Raw genomic sequence first — 18085 nt, forward strand, 5'->3', positions numbered from 1 at the left:
GTCGTAACTCAAAACGGTTCAATTTATTTTCTCTTCCTTCGTAGCCTGCATAATGACTTTGAAATGATTTTAGGCTAAAAATGATATGCGGGATTATGAAATTCAGGCTGGAGCGCAAGGGACAGCTTATTTGATATAAGCATATCGAATATTTTGTAAAAGGATATCCTCCCAGAACCCTCGGGACCAGAGCGAGTATCTACCTCAGAAGTGAAGTTAAATCCGTTTTTGAAAACTTTCAAAAGATGGGCTCCTAAGTGACTTAGACCGAATGTCTGTATACGCAGGAGATGTCTCGTGAGTGAGTTCCGCGTCCCGAAAGTAACACTGGAATAATGATTCAGTAAAAGGGAGGATCTGCTGAAGCAACCTCAAGAAAGCGCTATGACTCTTAGATCAAGAAGATTCTAGTGTGATTTACCACTGCTTTTCCGTCAAAACGTCAACAAAGTAACAAGGTTTGACGAGACTACCATGACAAGTGCTTCAGCTTCTGTACTAAAAAAATCTGTGTTTTGTGACTTTCCCCAGTGAAATTTTCTCCTCTCCCCCCCACCCACCCCTCCCATCCCACGAACGAAAACCCTACTTCATTGAAATGATTCCTTCCGGTTATAAGTTCACTATTTGCATCTCGCTAATGAGCCCCTTCGAATTCTTTTCATCATTGCCTTGATAAGACTCAGTGATGACAGTGCCCAGAGAAGAACCAGGAGAGGATGTCTCAGTACTGAAAGATTATTAGTTGTCTTGTCAAATACGTTAGCAAGTGGAAAGTGCTCTATTAACTAACCGGCTGCGAGGTAGAACTGATTGAAGCACAGGATGCCCAAGCTCTCCATAAGAGGATAATATTATAAAGCTTTGTATGGGAGTGTAGGTTCCGCTCTGTAACTCCGCTAATAATAAAAGAAATAAACTCTAACTTCATATAGCATCATAATATTTGTTTAAGCTGAGCTCTCATCCCATTACTGCCTGCCCTGAAGTAGTCATGGTATTCTTGGTCAAACCAAGAGATTACAATTTCATGGCAGTAAACGCTGTAGCAGCTTGGAAGTGGTACATTATACCAGAGGCTTTTGTGATCCAAGACAGTAGTACTTAGTGCAGACAGAAGTGGGATGAAAGCTCGACTAGAACTCATCGAAATGGCCCGAAATTGCTACCAGAGAACAAAAATAACACTAACGACACTATATGACAGTTAATTGGTTAGATAGTCTATTTGCTTCATTATTTACGGATTTACAGAGTGGAGACTAAACTCCCATAAAAAGCTATATAATATTGTCTTCTCATGGAGAGCTTGTGCTCCCTGTTATCGAAGTCTGATCTTATTGTCTCCTCAGTTCCATCTACAATTAGACTTAGAGTTTGAGTTTTGTGTTTTTTCTTCTTCAGGTAATGAAATATGGTTTTGTTACCTTCTCAATGCAGTTTGTTCGGTAACGTTGTGCGTTTCCCGCTTATAATCCGTCTACAGATACAAACCACCAAGGATACCAGCTCCTTACAAGAAATAACAGTGCACTGGAAGCTTCTTAACCATGCAGACCCGAGGCTAAATGATAGCGAAGAAAAAAATTGGGGTGAAGCAAAAATTTTAAGACGAACGACAACTGGTCAGCTGTCAATTTTAGTTCACTTTCCAGCCTTTCATGACCAAAACTTTAAAAATGGTTTCAATTTGATTAAATAAAAGCCAGTTATTTTCTCGGCTAAAAGACTGAGGTTTGATCTAAATTGGCGCAATCAAAGCTAAGTGTCAAAACATGTAATGTGCTATTTGATGTAGCAATACTTGTCAAGTGAATCGTGGAGGGACAATAAACAGGTATCACGCTGACCAATTGAGTCCCGTTTTTTTTTTGTCGAACTTCCGTTGCTTTTGCTCATAAATTATCAAACACTTAAGGACTACAGGTTTCTCAGTTCCGTCTACAGGTCTTCAAAAAGTTTTGATTCACGCCGGGATATCAGAGAGCTGACTGGCGGAGGTAAGTCTTATTTAGAAAACACTTTTCGACAAAACGAAGATATTGATAGACAACTTTTTGTTTACATTGTCTGACAGATAGCAATAAATTTACGTACCTTGAACGCTTTATTGTTCCTCTGTGGGAAGATGTTTTTATTGACAAGGCTGCCACTCGCAATCAAGTTAACTATGAGGTTATAATTGGTGCATTTTGGGTGCGGTTCATGCAGCTAGGATCTTTGGTTTCTGTTTCGAGATTGTATATGCTTCGAAACTTTAGTCCAACATGACATTTTATCTTCTTCTTCGTGGTTTTTTTTATTATAAAAGTAGAAAAACTTACCTGTTTTGAGTAACTGGTGACGGACAAATGAGAACCGACAGGGACATATTATTTTGATGTCAATGGAAAAGCGAAGGCGGACGGAAACGTATTCAAATCAAATCTCAAAACTCATTTTAATTGTTCAGTTCAAAATTAAAAGTTATGTGACGACGAGATCTGTAGTCGAAGTCTGCCTAACTAGCCGCTGATACTATTAATAGATAAGGAAAGGTCCTAATAGAAAGATTGTGATAAGATTAATTCTGCTCCCCTTACAGTTATGACTAAGTGAACAATATTGTTAAGTGACATTCATATGCACAATAAGGTTTTCAGAATTACTGTCAGCTTTAGTTTTTTCATCGAAAAGGAAATAATGAAGATAAATTTATATAACTGCAAGCGTTGAAGCACCAGCAACTAAGGTGTTTGCCTAATGACTTATTTGATCTGGTACCTCCCCTTTCCCGTGAGGGTATTGCATGGTTGATCGGTTAGAGTTAGCTTCCTGTTTTACGAGTGAAGTGAAGTGTCCCGTTTTCCCGGATCCATCGACGATTGCCCAAGCATGGAGTAACGTGGAATATTTTGCCACCCCTCCACGACGGTGGCACGCTCTACGCTCTCCTCCACCTTCCCTTCCCTTCAGGCTTCCTTAGATTCCTTGCAAATTTTCTGAGACTCATTTAAAATCGTAAATAAATTATTGAGGCCTTGTTTCACTCACTTCTCATTCAAGACCCGGTCAGAGCCCGAACCCATACCTCTCGCAGTTACGTTCAGCGCACTAACCATTAGACCACCGCTTTGGTGGCAGTATTATCAGTTGTCAGAAAAGCGGATGAGAAAAATCACTGAGGCAAACTTCAAATCTTGTGCAAAACCTCACTTTAAACCCACTCAAAGCAATAATATTAATAGAAATTGCTTCCATTGTTCACCGTTTCTTTTAAGAAAGTAATGATTAAGAACCGCATTCTCTACGCTCTGTCCATATTCATTTCGAGTCAACTTACTCGCGTACAGTCAGTTCAAAACTTTATGCTTAGATGTCATTGCATATGAAAATCCTGAAACTATGGTTGATAACGAGAAAACCATAACGTTAACTCCTAATCGTTTCACTTTTTAACGATAGAGAATTGTCAGCCATGTTTCTCCGAACGTGTTTTGGAACTGTGTTTTTGTTCGTGGTGACCATCAAAGCTGCCCCCTCTCCCATCCCCGAAGACCTTCAGAAGCCGTCAGGTAATGTGAGGATGTCTTTTGAAGTTCCAAGCCACTATTCCAATAGTCATTATTTCAGAAAGCAACCCACACCCGCTTCTGAAAGATATTTTTACTAATTCGAAATTTTAATAGACGAAAGACCTTTGGGGTAAGGCTGTGTAATTTTCACCCCCACACAGACAACGATTGATACCCCTCCATTACCCCTAAAATAATGCGATCCCCCAAAAGTCTCCATTCTCAGTCGATGAATTATGACTGATTCCATAGATGAGTTTTACCCAATTAGTTACTTAATCACTTTTGTTTCAACGTCTGACCCATCGGCTTCTTGGAGCGAAACCAATTAATGGATTAAATCAGTGGATTTTGGAATAACGGAGGGTCAAATTGTATCATGACGCTTCTCGCAGATGCAGCTTTACCTTATCTGAGTACGTAACTGTAATTGTAAAAAAAGGAATTGGACGTACTGAAAAAGAAGGTCTGCTATTTTTTTTTTCGACCAGTATTGTTAGAAAGAGACAAGACATCTAACTGGACACAATGTCCTTCTCGCTCCAAATTTCGATTAAACCAACTGACCGCAAAATATCGTCGTTCATAAGGAAGATATTGTTAATTTTTCGGTTAAACCAACAAATCAAATTTATTCATTTTCCTTCACAGGGGTTGAAGAATTCTTAGAAAAGGAATTACAGTTGATGAACAAATATCGTTTGATGCACGCTGCCGCTCCTCTCCAGCTCTCACTCGACCTGACTAACAAGGCCGAGTTATGGGCAACTCAATTGGCCAATCAGGACAAGGAAAAGATTGACGTCAACTCCAAATATGGTCAGAACATTTTCTCGACCAAAGACGAGAAAGACGTCGCAACTAAAAGCGTGCAGTCGTGGTATAATCAAATTAGATTCTATGATTTTCACAGCGCAAAGGAATCTCTGAAATCCTCTTATTTTACCCAGCTTGTCTGGGTTGGGTCTCAGGAAGTCGGCATTGGAAAGGCGAAAAGTTCAACCGGTGAAACCTACATTGTGGCCTTGTTCAACCCTCCTGGTAACAAAGGAAACTTCCTGCATAATGTGCTCCCAGTGACAGGTTTGTTTGTCAAAAAAAAGCTGTTAAAAAAAGGCACATATTACCATCATCATTTACATCATCATGGCACATAACCACCATATCAACATTATTATCCAAATAGTATGAAGGAAGTTTGTCACCGAGGACCTAGCATTACGATCTAGCTAGCCTGCCACGAGTCTCCAACAGTTCAGTGATAGAGCATCCCAAGTACTAATCGGAAGATCGAAGGTTTTACTCCGAGTTGGGAGCACTCGGAGTTCCTTTTGTCTGAGCATACTTGTGTCGTTCACTGAATAACATCTTTCTTCATGATATAGCACGATAACTATACTTTTCCAAATTTTTTTCTTTTTCAGGAAGTGGTGTTGGAAAGCAAGGACTATGTAAGATTGTTTTTATTTTGACACTCCTTGCCACAATTGGTAATGATAACCATCCCAGTGCAATAACCTGACAAATCTCTGAGTTCTTACAATTTATCAAGCTGATTTGAATTTTTACAGCAAAGTGCCCCAATGGATATAAACTGTACAACAACATTTGCTACAAATACTTCCCCGGTCCAGTGAACTGGGTTCAAGCCTCGGAGAAATGCGCTGCGGACTTTGCCACTCTTGCATCGATTGGGAGTCAGGCTGAGGATATTTTCGTGAGAACTGTTTTGGTAAGGATGACTACAGAAGCAAACAACATTAAAAATCAGGGAAATTATCATTCATAGTCATCGGGTCTGACTGCACTGGAAAAACTTTTTTCTCGCCAGCCTTTTTTCAAGCCTTCACAGCATAATGGAGGTTTACAGGCCTGCATAAGAGATTTCAATAAATGGCTAATTTTTAAATCGATATTCGTTCAATATCTTTCACTTAGAAAAACTAGGAAGATTAATTAAAATGTCCCAGAGTTTCTCCGAACATTTTTTATAACATTCGGTTGAGTGAAAATATGGGATGAATATTAGCAGCGTTTTCACTGCCTGAAATCACGATCCTCTGCTCGCGCTGATAGGCCTGGCCGTGCAGATGCCACCTTTAAAACGGTGATCATTTCAGCATTAAGAAGAAAATATTCTAAAAAAAAAACTTTAACGGTGAGGAGGTATCCCAAGACAATAGTGATAGTGTGTGCTTGCGCACAAAATTAGGTGACAAATGGGAATAGAGCACCCATGACACACGTACATGCCATGGACCTATTTTCCCCTGTTTTCGCTTACACCACACACCAGTGAATCTGTCATAGAGGAACGTGGTTGAAGATACTTCCCGAGTTCCTGTTCAAAACAAAAGATATGAGTGGATGAGCGTAACATTTTTTTTTATCTCTCTTACAGACTTCAGCTGGTGTCTCAGATGCCTGGATCGGGGTGAGCGATTTGACGAACGATGGAGTCCTGTCATGGCTGGATGGAAGCCCACCTCACTTTATGAATTGGGATTTCTACCAGAAGAACTTTCCTGGAAAAAAGTGTGGGGTCATATTTACCAACTTTAACTGGAAGTATAAGGCTTGCGATGGATCGCGAGGATTCGTTTGCAAGCGACCGCTGAGAGGTCAGTGAAACCACATCCTCCCCTTCCATCCTCCCCTTTCCCTTCCATCCTCCCCTTCCATGATGGGAGGAAGAGGAGGTAGCATTGAAAGAGCAAATAAGGATAGAACAAATGACGTATTTTCTTAGATTACATTATGCGTGTGCTCACATTTTAGATGGACGTTTACTGATTGGTAATAAACGGTGTAATTGACGATGATTAAAACGAAATTATCGTACTACATCGATCCTTGATGTAGCAAAGGTTCTCAGGGCAGACCATCTACTGCGGGCCAGTGGGTCAGTCTTGCAAGAAGTCGGTCAGTCAATCAGTCAGTCAATCATTCTTTTTATCTGCCCGTCAGTCAGTCTGTCAGTCATTTCATCAGTCAGTCAGACATTCGCTCAGTCCATAAGTAATGCGGTCGATCATTCATTCCATCAAGATTAATATCTCTTCAGCCAACCAGGGCAATAATTAATTTATCTTTCTTCCAACGTTGAGTTGTCGTAAATAGATGATTGCCATATTTTGAAATTCATATAGCTGACGCATATATGTACCTTACGGATTATACCTGCAGTAGATTTGACAGGCCACATCGATATAAACTTAAACGTCGCCAAAGAAAAAGTCACGGATGAAGAGATAAGCAGGAATTTGTTTTGTCATAAGCTTGTTCCTTACTTACCAGCCACACCCTTTATTTCAGGCATAACCGAATACTTAGTGATTCTTCGTTACCAAAACAAGTTGTGGACCGACAACCTTTACGTCCCGGGAACTCCCAGGTACCAAGCTCTCAGCAGACATATCCAAGAAGCGGTAAGCGACAGAATAATTTCGCAATGCTTTTTTTTTTAATCGATAGAGCTACCTTAAGTGACCATTAAAAACATTATCCGGATAACCCATTACGCCACAGTGTCTGGCGACTATTCCCTTCTCTTCGTCTTTATCCCATTAAATCGATCAACGTCCATTCTCTTAAAATGTCAGTAATAATGTAACACACGTGAACTGATGAAAGAAGCAGATGTAAAAATTAAAATCCATCCAATAAGTGATCAGGCTTAGTAGCCCGGCCAGGTAGGATATCTTTGGTGTGATAGAGCCGACCTTGTTTCTAAACATTTTCGTTTGATCGACAGCTTCTAGATGTATACGGTGACTTTGATTGGTTTGAACAAGTCACGGTGGATCACTTCAGGTAAGACTGGAACGATACAAGTTGTGGGAGCCACGTGATGCTTTCATTGTGAAGATCTTTTGCATAACAAGCCACAACATAGAAATACCTCAATTTTTGTTAAATCCGAAGTAACAGAAAAATACGAATCTTGGTTAGCAATAAATCAATAGTTGGTTCCCACAAACATAACTAGGAGTGGCAAATAGCCGAATTCGAAAATCGGCGAGACCCCAAGAATTCCTTATTATCACTGTAGCTATACTCAAATGAGTGCAAGGTACTTTTAATTGCATGGAAATGTTGTCTACCAGTTGTTAGCCCTTTCTCGAATTCATTTTGCGATGTATCAGCTTCTACATCGCAATGTTTTCAAATTTCAGCGATCATACACAGACTTCTGTCATCCACAACGATAACTCTAAGCTGGGCTAACCTAGAACGAAGAGTATCGGCTTTACGAACAAATCCCTGAGTCTGACTTCGCAACACATCCCAAGAGCTGAAACTGTTTCAAAATCAGTCAAAAAGTTTGCGATACATACAATTCGTTAAGGTACCATTCGCCATTCCCAATGCCATTTCTAGTTAATTCCAATAGCTCCTACTCCTTCTTTACATTTTGTCAATCAGCTGGAACCTTCAATTCTCACTCACAATTCTACTTTTTCATATAGCAAAGGGGATGAAGACAAAATCCTGGCATACTTCAAACTACGCTTCACTCCTGATGACACCTCCCCAGCTGATCCGATCCAGTTTCTCCGAGACTCTATTCAGGGAAATGGCGCCTCAAAAAGAAGTGTCATCACCGGAACTCTTCATGGGGAAAAAGTTCAGCTTGTTAACGCTACTTTGATTGTGGGTGAGTGTTCAGAAAAGGAAAAAAACACCAAGTGCAGGTGTACAATGAAATGAATACCTCTTGCACTGTGATTGGACGTTTTGTATGATCTATTGGAATACAGATGCATGATGCCATGCGGTTCGTTTCTCGTTTCGTTGTTACCACATTTTGAATTTACGCCACTTTTCAAGTGAAACTGCAACACGGAATCTACCGGATAAATAGAATGCGGCGAGGGTCAAAAGGCCACGCAATCAGCTGTTCCATTTGCCAATGCGTGTTTGACGCGCACCCTCTTTTGAGCCCCACAGTCCGTTGAGCTTTACTCGCTCGCGTCAAGTTGAGTCCCATTTCGCTTTCACCAGTGTGGCAAAGGTTATCAGCAATTTATTATTTTTAGAAACCTTGGGTAAATTAAATGGAAAATCATCAAGTTTACGAACTGTTCCCTTGTCTAGTTAAATGTATACAGAGATATTTGTTCTTTGTTTCTTCGGAGGGTGGAATGTCTGTCTTAATTAAAAACTAATGCTCCTATTGAATTTGTTTCCTGCAGTGGACCAGACTCCAGAGACATGTCCCAGTTATTGCATGAGTTCGCAATGCATGCCGGCCGCCTGTAGCCCATGGTGCTGTGATTCATTTGGCCAGCAGTTTTTCCAAAGCTCTTATGGAGCACCACAACAACCTGGTTACAACATGGTTGGTTCTCCAGCAGGCCAAATACAAGGTTATCCCCCACCAAACCCCTTTTCAGCCCCTCAGCAAGCCCAGTTTCAGTACCGACCTCAACCACAGCCCGCTTACCCGATCCTTCCGCGGCAACAGCCATATCAGTACCCAATTTCACCCCCTCAATACCCATTACCACCTCAACCGCAGCCGTACCAATATCCAGTTCCACCTCGGCCACAACAACGCCAATACCAACCACAAACTCCCATCCGGTCCCCTTACCCAGTCCCTCTACGACCGCAAACGTATCCTTTCCCAATCCCTGTGCAACCACAACAGATTCGTTACCAGGTTCCGCAAAGACCAGCCACACTTCCATCGCCACAGTTCTTAATTCTACCGCGTCAACCACAACCCCAACACCAAGCACCACAGCCATACCAGGCTATCCCAAGGCCAGCGTATCCGCAGCCCTGGCCTGTTTTTCCGCAGCCTCAGCAGATGATTCAGCAGCCTCCACCACAGTTCTTGCAAATGGGCCAAAATACAAAGGAGAAGCAGAAGCCACAAGCTGGTCAAGGGAAGTCACCGGTACAACTACAAGGGGTGGTCACCTCGTACCCCTTCCAGCAGCCATACCAGCCCGTGCCAAATCCTCCGATGCCTTTCTACCAGCCAACCTTCCAGCAATACTATCAACCCACAGTTGCGGCTTCCAAGCCACGTTCACAAAGTAAAGAGAAGGGGAAGGAGTCAGAGAAGGAATCTGAGAGCGGCAAAGAAAAGTCTCACGAGAAACCTCCGCCAGTCACTATACCACAGCCAACCTATCCTTATTTTGGATATCCTCCACAGTCTTCCTACCCTTACTATTCCACTCCCATGCCATCAACTCAGACACCTTGGAAGATAAGAATCTACAGACCTGCCTTAACTATTCCCCGTTCATCGCCTCTTCCCCTGATTAACACGGGATATCCGATTCCAAATATGCAGCAACCAGCCTATCAGTCATACCCTGTTCCCCCTCCGCAGTATCGGCTACCACCCGCTGGTCTACAGCCCGCATCTCCAGGGCTTCGACCTTTAGAACAAAGACCATTGTATCCACAAGTCAGCCCTCCTCAACTAGGTTATCCGATGCAACCACCCTTGCCAGTCAGTCCCTATCGGCCGCCCTTTCCTTACCCCAACCCGTATCCCGGCGTACAAATCCCGCAAACAGCTCCTGTACGGGGGCGTAAGTGATGAACTTGGCTTCTAAAAAAAAGTTTGAAAACTGATAATGGATTATTTCTCAGGGAATGAAATATGAAACGTTGTCATATTCAAGATATATGCTTCAAATTTGTACAAAGAGCTTAAGAAGTTTCAACTAGGGAATAACTTATTGATATTAATCAATACATTATGTCATAGCTCAGATGACGCAGTTTTGATTGATTCTGAGACACAGGTGGAGTCTCCCAAAACGGTACATCCTCATTGCTGAAGCAAGTTCGGGTGACTTTCTTCTTTTCTCCTTATGAAGGGTTTAGCTTAGCTAAGCAACTTAAATCTCTTCCCGGAAGAAATTCAAGATGAAAAACTGCCATCAATTTCGCCTGTAAATAAATATTTACTGTACATGGGACACATTTGCATGCCGGTTATAATAGCTAAGAATTATTGCGGTAAAAAAAGATCGTTATGTAAATATAATGATCTGTATCGTATTGTCTTCAGCCAGGGCGATAGCAAAGCTTTAATTGTTACTGTTGATGTCGTTTTTCTCTCTTTTTTTTTTTTTATTGGAGTACTGTCTTAGTGGCCGATGCCTAATTCATGTTCAGTATAAACAAAGATCCATTTCATTTGAATTTGCCGCTTCATTGTGTTCGATTCCTCAAGGTCATATTCCTTGTTTCTTCAAATAAGCGCCCAGATGCTTATTTAAAATTTCGGTTGAGAGAAGGGTGCGGCCCTTATTGGAAGCAGAGCGCTTAATAGTCGGGGGGGGGGGAGGGAGGGGGGCGATTATTATTCTCATGCGCTGATTCCGTTGTAGTTTAAACAAAAATGTTTGAATAAAGTGACAATGGAAACATGCTGTCCTTAAATCTCTAATATTTAAAAAAATGAGGGAGGAGTGGAGGTGCTTACTCGAGAGGGGCGCTTGTTTGGCATATTATGGTTTAGGGGGTGGGAGGAAGCTTATTAGAGCGTGGGCGCTTTTTGAATCTCTTGTGCAACTGGACGACTTGTGACATAAAGACTGATAAATCTGTGAGATAGAGCAGTTTCCTCAACATTGCAATGCTTAAAACACATATTTTATGAAAGATTCCAAAGGTTTTCTTTCCTCTCTTTTCAGTGCTTTGTCCAAAGCCTTCCCCCCCCCCCCCCAAGAGAAAATTAACTAGCATGCACTGCGGACTTTATGCATTTAATGTCCTAAACTAAAAACCAGTCTCTCCGATTACGCAATCAAAAAGATGGCGACTGTGTTGCACCACGTGGCGACATAACAGTTGGCTCATATTTGCCACTTCTTACCGTTTCACCATTCATCATTGCACGAGGAGATTTTGGTATGGAAGTGTCAGATACAAGCGACTCAAACTGCGTGAAAAATCGAAAATTTGCTAGTTCTGATACAGTACACAGTGATTGGAAAAAGTCGAAAATGTTAAGTCCTGTTGCCTTAGACTGTGAGATGGTTGGCGTTGGTGGCGAGAAGACGAGTGCTTTAGCTCGGTGTAGCGTTGTTAACTACGACGGTGACGTTCTTTACGACGTTCATGTCAAACCTGATAAACCTATTACAGACTATAGAACACAGTGGAGCGGAATACGACCCATAGACATGGACAATGCGATCTCCTTCCGATTGGCAAGGAAAAGAGTCAAAAGATTAATAAAGAAGCGTAAACTCGTGGGACATGCGTTACAGTTCGATCTGAAAGTTCTAAAGCTTAAACATCCTTCGGATCTTGTCAGAGACACTTCAAAGCACATACCGTTACGAGCCTTGGCCGGTTTTCCGCGAAATTCTACGCCATCTTTAAAACGACTTACCAGACAGTTGTTGAAGTGGGACATTCAGGTGAACGAACATTGTTCCGTGGAAGATGCTAGAGCTGCTATGCTGTTGTATAGGAAGTGTGAGGTTCAGTGGGAAAAGGACATTAAAGGCAAAGGCGGTCAGTCTTATTTGGAAGATGCTTACTGGCCAAACTGGACAGAAGCTGCAAATTCATAAAAATTTCTTGTGATTTAAAATAAAAAATTTCAAAGGTCATGTCAGATCTTCAATAGTAGTGCATCTAACAATTTTCGGCGGACAGTGGGGATCCTGTGCATATACAAGGCATCTTAAGTCCAAATCCCCTTTTAGGGTTTGAAAAATAAGTGAAATCTGTTAAAATTATTTTACCTTGGGCAAACAATATCTCTTTAAACAAGTGTCTACCTCAAATTAATAAATGGGGTAACTTTCTAGAGGAACTGTGGTGCTGTGTTGGTGGCATGTTACAACATAATTTGGTTAACCAACTGGGTTGTTGATGCAAATTGAACATGGCAGAGAGTTTCTACAGATGCTTTTTGCTCTGATGAAGGTCTAATGCTCAATATGTCAGCTTTAGAAGCTCTCAATTGTAGCCAATATACATCATCAGCCTAGTTGATGAAACCAAATTACCCTAACAATAGCTGTGTTCCTGCTGTTGGTATTTCTTAGTTAAGTGTATACGAGGATGTGGTCAGGTCCCATTCTTCCTCGCAAAAAAATCAAACATTCATAGAATGTCAATTGTCTGTCACTAATATTGGTACAATCTTTTGGAGCAACACTTTTGAAGACACCTGAAAGATAAAGCAATGGATCAAAACTGTAACAAAATTTCCAAACATGAGTGGTTATCACCAACCTGATTTGAGCACTAACAGGACAGTGCATGCATCATGCTTGTAGTTGGACAGTGTACTGTACTGTAATAAGACAGTTAAAGTGACAATCAATAAGTCATGCTTGTGTAAGTGTGCATCATGCAGTTTCTTAAATTTTGTCATTGTTTTGATTAATTGGTAACAGGACTTGGTGTTGTCCAATTCAGTCAGTAATTATAAAAGTGATTGACAAATCAGATTCCTAGTTTGTGGTTGTCCAATTTTGTTAATCACTTGTATGATTACCAACGGAATCTGACTCCACCCAGTTGTATTACCATTATAACTTGCCTAACCTGTAGTGTTAGTTGTTCATTTGGGAAAAGCCAGCTTACTCCCAAATAGGTGACTTTCTACCATAGAATTTTGTGTGCATTCATGGAAGATTGCAAAATGTGTTAAATGAAGGACATGATCTCAGTCATTGTGGGGAATTTGAAAGCATTGAGGAAGGGTTACTGGTAGGTCAAGTACCCAATTAAAAATATAAAGATCTTTGCACAATGACAAAGCCAGCATTCTTACTACATGGGCTGTTGTGATAATGAGCTGTTTGTGCACAGTTTGAGCTTCATTTGACTAAATATTCAACATCAGTTGCCAATTTGGAAACCTTCACTTGACAGTCAGATATACAAAGTGGTGTATGCTCAGGTTACTTATTGTTAAGATCAGAAGATAGATTTTGATAAACATTTTTTCCTAATAGTGTCTTTTGAAAAAAATCCTTCTTAAACTTTCCCAAGAGCAACATGGTGAAAATATGTTTTGTGTTACTTCACATAGAGTTTACAACACTACCATCTTTAGAAAAAAAGATGCATCACTATAAAGCATGAACGTGGGTTATTATACCCAAAAAAGAAACAAAATTCACAGTTATGGAAATATGGATCTAACTCATTCCTGAAACAAGTTTGCAAAATGCTGTAATGAAGGGTCATTAACTCAAAGGTCTTTTCAATTAAAAAAAAAACCAGAAAGAATAATCTTTAAAAACAAAATATACCCATGAGTAAAATCTAATTTGATGATCAAGAGAGTTGTATACACTAGTGCAAAGATTTTCCCCATTGACGACTTTGAATACACATAAAACCATATAGGTGAAGTGCAGATTAAGAATTGAATTTGAAAGCAATCTTTCACAGTAATGAACACACTAATTATGCAGTGGTGAAAATAAGGGCTTAAAAAAATTCAGGCCTGTATGGGATTTGAACCCATGAAATCCCAAGCAGGGCCTCATTTTTTTCCCTATGCATGACAGGTATGCTCCATTACAATACAGTAAGTCATATTTCACAGTTAAGAAAATATTCATAGTAGTAACTACACATGCATGTGTGAAGGGTTCACAATTTATGGACTTATGATAATTCTGAGGACTTCCATAAATGTAAGTTGTATGTTGTGGCCTCTGGCAAATATGAAGACCATCGCTGTGAGAATAAGAGTGTCATGTTTGATTGTATCTGTGATTTATTTGAGAGCTAGAGGTGAAGGGCCTGTGATGGAGTGTTTTAAAGTAACTGGCACAGCATCTTTGGTATATTCCATGTATAAAATTTTAATTTATTTGTTATTATCCCAAATATATATTACTTCAGTCTGCTCAGTTTTTGCAAGACTAATTAAATACCTAATTAAAACATGAATGAGTAAAAGCATTTGGGATAGAGTTACTTGTAATTTATGTGATTTCCCTTTTTCTCAAAAAATGAGTTATGATTGCTTCATAGAGGTCATGTGACCCTCACCAGAAATACAACTTAAATATTACTACTACAAAAGCCAAAGTGTGATTGTAATAAAAGTTTAGGCATCAACCCTTTAACTCCCAAAATCTGATTGCTATTTCTCCCCTCTAGGTGCGACACATCTCCTTGTTAATTAGTTATGAGAATTTTGGTGTTAGATCAAGATAATGACTTCTACCAGACAAGTTTGAGTTTTCTCATTACCTGTTAGCTGTATGATATGTGAAAATTATAGGGAGAAGTTACATGTTCTGGACGTTTATGAGTTATGTCTCATAATTGTACTTTGAATACAATGTTAATTACCACTTAAATAACAAGTAAAGCTTGTATTTTGAAAATGCTTTGTGTACAAAAGTGACATCCCTGCCACAGATTTGTTTCACTCGCAGCAGAGATAACATTTGCATAGTATGACTAAATGTACTGCAGATAAAAAAGTATGATGCAGGTTTTTTCCCAAAAATTTCAAACAATTTACATTGATGCTAAAGAATCTAATGTAAACCATTTTTTCCCTTTCTTTATGTTGCTCCACAACATACATGTAAAAACCCCAAGCATTGAAGATTTTCCTCTTCAAATGATTCCCTGACAGGATGCTGTCAACTAATTTAGGTGCCTCTTGGAATTATGCATGCATTGAATTTCAAAATACATGTCTTTTTTCTTTTTTTTTGCACACAGGTATAGGAGGCAATAAATTATAAACAACTTTGAATTAATGTATTGTTTTGACATTTGACTTTAACTTGTGTGCAAGCTTCTCTTGATACTCAGCATGATTATGTAATGCAGCGACAAGTCCTTTCTCATTAGCTGGTTTAAAACCATCACCATAATTAATTTCTTCATTATCTAATGTAGTCATCTTTCCTCCAAGTGTTCTCAACAAGGCATCCCCAGAGCAGATGTCCCATTTTTTGATTAGCGTAACATGAACATAACAATTGGCTTTATCTTCAAAGAGTGACAACACCTTATACCCTGCTCCTCCAGCTGGTATCACCATGGATTGTGGACCAAATGCTGACCGAACAGTAGCATTGACTTTACCGGCGTGAGACCTTGAAACAATGACCTTTGGCATTTGCAATGCAGAATCTTTTTCAGGTGGCACATTTATATTACCTGAGGATCCATGGCCAACCCAAGCCCAATATGTCTCCTGAAGAAAAGGTTTATGAATTATTCCTGCCACAGGTTTTCCATTGACAACAATACAAATCATCGTAGTTACATAGTGAACAAGATTTTCTGTATATTCTTGTGTGGCATCTAGCGGGTCTATCCATACAAGAAGGCTACCAGCAGATACAACCTCATCCTCCTTGTTATAGAGTTTGCCGTCAAGCTTAATTGTAGAGATATCAGGAGCTTTAACATCTTTTAAATCAACTTCACCGTGGTCATGTTCTTCAGACACCACATTTAACCTAGGAAATTCTTTTTTAAAGCCATAATACATGGCTCTATGAGACAACATGTCTCCCTGTGTTACTGGATTGTTGGCTCCTTCAAGAGTCTTTCCCTTGCTTTCTTCCTGTAAATCAAGGGAAAAGGATCAACCACAAATAGAAAAATTTCAAAAGAGAGGTACCAATAATTGTTTGAATTTTTAGCAGCGCTCAAGATGGCAAGACTATCCAGCAGTTTTGGCCGGCTTCCTGCTCCTGTTGACAGCTCTGAATCAATAGATTGTATTAGGAAACTTTTAAGGCTGGTTATTTACACAATTTCTAACCCAAAGCATGGCTTCATGGAATCAGTGGGCCTCAGGCTTTCTTTATGAGGGGTTAATTTAATTAAGTTAATGTCCTTCCAAAATTTATTCTTTGGCCCTTTTAACACTGTTCACAAAAATAAATGTTCATATGAAAGATTCAGCTAAATTGAGGATTGTTTAGGACACAGTTTTGTCAAACAACAGCTAAACTTTCTTTAAACAACTGATCCTTAAAGTTTTCTGAGACCTGGGATAGCTCAACCTTAACCTTTCCAAGTATTGAGCTCAGATATCTACTTGAGTCAACCCAAAATAATTAAGTTTGATGCCTACTTCAGACAAATAACATAATTTGTCCGACTCGTCCTTTAGAGTGAGAACAAAATTGTGGAATGCAAAATCAAATTACTCTAATTTCATGTTTCGTGTCTGGCAAAAAAAAAAAGTTTGATATTTGAATGGTAGATGTTTGAGTGTCAAACTTCCCATGTGTAAATAGCTAAGACAAACCCAAATTAGACACACCTAGTTGCACTAACTCATCAAAAGAGGAAAAAATAGAGCCAAATTTGAATTTATTAGCATATAGTTTACAGAATTAACATGTAATTATTATTAATTTTTTTAATTTTTGGAATCGCTTGAAATTATCAAACATCTGATTCTCTCAAGAAGTTTGAAACAACTTTTTTTTCATAGAAATTCTCTGAAAAATTGTTCCGCTAGCAGGCATAAGGCCAGAGGGCAGTTTTAATCATAAGCAAGTATAATTAAATATTTCCTTTTTGGCTTTTTAATTTGCTTTTATAATATTATTACAACGTTATTGCAATTAAGTGCAGGTCCAACCAAATTCATTCAAAAACTGATCTTTTTATGTGCTCAACTAAAGGATTAAGGCTTAATACGGTTGAGCACATGAAAATTTTTACCACTAAACTAGGCTTATAATAATTTTTAAAAATTATACCGAATGTAGTTAAAATTTTATCCTTCCGATATTGCCGGTGGAGAAAATCAGTTCGTAGAAGTAATTCATGTTCAATACAGTCTAAAATAACTACTTTAAATTAACTTCGGTATAATGAATTGCAATTGCTGTGACGCTCGTAAGCTCACAAACTCGAAGTATACATGTAAATTACCAATACCTCCACGTTGTCAGTTGTCAGAAACTCACTGTAAATGCCACATCACATTTATGCATATTTTATTAAAATTTCGGTCTACTCACATTTGTTTAAACAATTTTAGATGTTACTAATAATTCTTAACATCCAGAAATGACACTAAAAGAGAACAGGGATATCTGTGCACGTGCATGTGTTAGTCAGCTTTTTTACGATCATTAAAATTGAGCCTTCCGGCTACCTTATCTAAAACAAATAATCTTTATAAATATTCACACCTGTAAGTGGTAATTGATTGCTGTATGGGTATAGAGTTTGTTGCTTTAAGAGACTCAAAGATATCAAGGATATGTCTGCTCTTATGCTTACCCCTAAATCTTCGCCTTTGCGGATTTTCCGAACGATATTCCCCCCTTTCTCGGCAAGATAAATTGCAGTTCTGATCAGTCTCTCCATCGATACTGTGTCTTCGCCCTCAAAGTACCTCTGAGAGAACTCCCCACTTCCGCCATCTGTGGATAAGTAATAGATTATTGCGACGAAAACAAGTCCTAGAACAACTATTCCGATAGGAGACAGCTTTATTCGAGCAGCTCCCATCGTGGTAAAGAATGGAGAAGATTTGAAACTCTCGTCCACAAACATGAATGCTTTGTCTCTAATTTCAATTA

General features: G+C 39.5%; 3 protein-coding genes across 3 annotated transcripts; 2 read left to right on the forward strand and 1 right to left on the reverse strand.

Moving 5' to 3' along the window:
- The first annotated feature begins 1934 nt into the window (after positions 1-1934).
- Positions 1935-10844, forward strand: LOC131792725 (uncharacterized). Its single transcript, XM_059110140.2, has 10 exons — positions 1935-2000; positions 3445-3554; positions 4206-4637; positions 4979-5005; positions 5126-5286; positions 5956-6175; positions 6870-6982; positions 7309-7367; positions 8024-8211; positions 8750-10844. Exons 2-10 carry the CDS (start codon positions 3458-3460, stop codon positions 10114-10116), a joined length of 2664 nt encoding a protein of 887 aa, XP_058966123.2. The 5' UTR covers positions 1935-2000; positions 3445-3457; the 3' UTR covers positions 10117-10844.
- Positions 10845-11335: 491 nt separating this feature from the next.
- Positions 11336-12148, forward strand: LOC131792728 (uncharacterized). Its single transcript, XM_059110142.2, has one exon. It carries the CDS (start codon positions 11441-11443, stop codon positions 12107-12109), a length of 669 nt encoding a protein of 222 aa, XP_058966125.2. The 5' UTR covers positions 11336-11440; the 3' UTR covers positions 12110-12148.
- A 2206-nt stretch (positions 12149-14354) lies between these two features.
- Positions 14355-18075, reverse strand: LOC131792710 (inositol monophosphatase 3-like). Its single transcript, XM_059110126.2, has 2 exons — positions 17784-18075; positions 14355-16101 (listed from the first exon to the last, which is right to left on the reverse strand). Exons 1-2 carry the CDS (start codon positions 18057-18059, stop codon positions 15280-15282), a joined length of 1098 nt encoding a protein of 365 aa, XP_058966109.2. The 5' UTR covers positions 18060-18075; the 3' UTR covers positions 14355-15279.
- Positions 18076-18085: the final 10 nt, after the last annotated feature.

Source organism: Pocillopora verrucosa, chromosome 2 (assembly GCF_036669915.1).
Source record: "Pocillopora verrucosa isolate sample1 chromosome 2, ASM3666991v2, whole genome shotgun sequence".
In the NCBI taxonomy this organism is placed as follows: domain Eukaryota; kingdom Metazoa; phylum Cnidaria; class Anthozoa; order Scleractinia; family Pocilloporidae; genus Pocillopora; species Pocillopora verrucosa.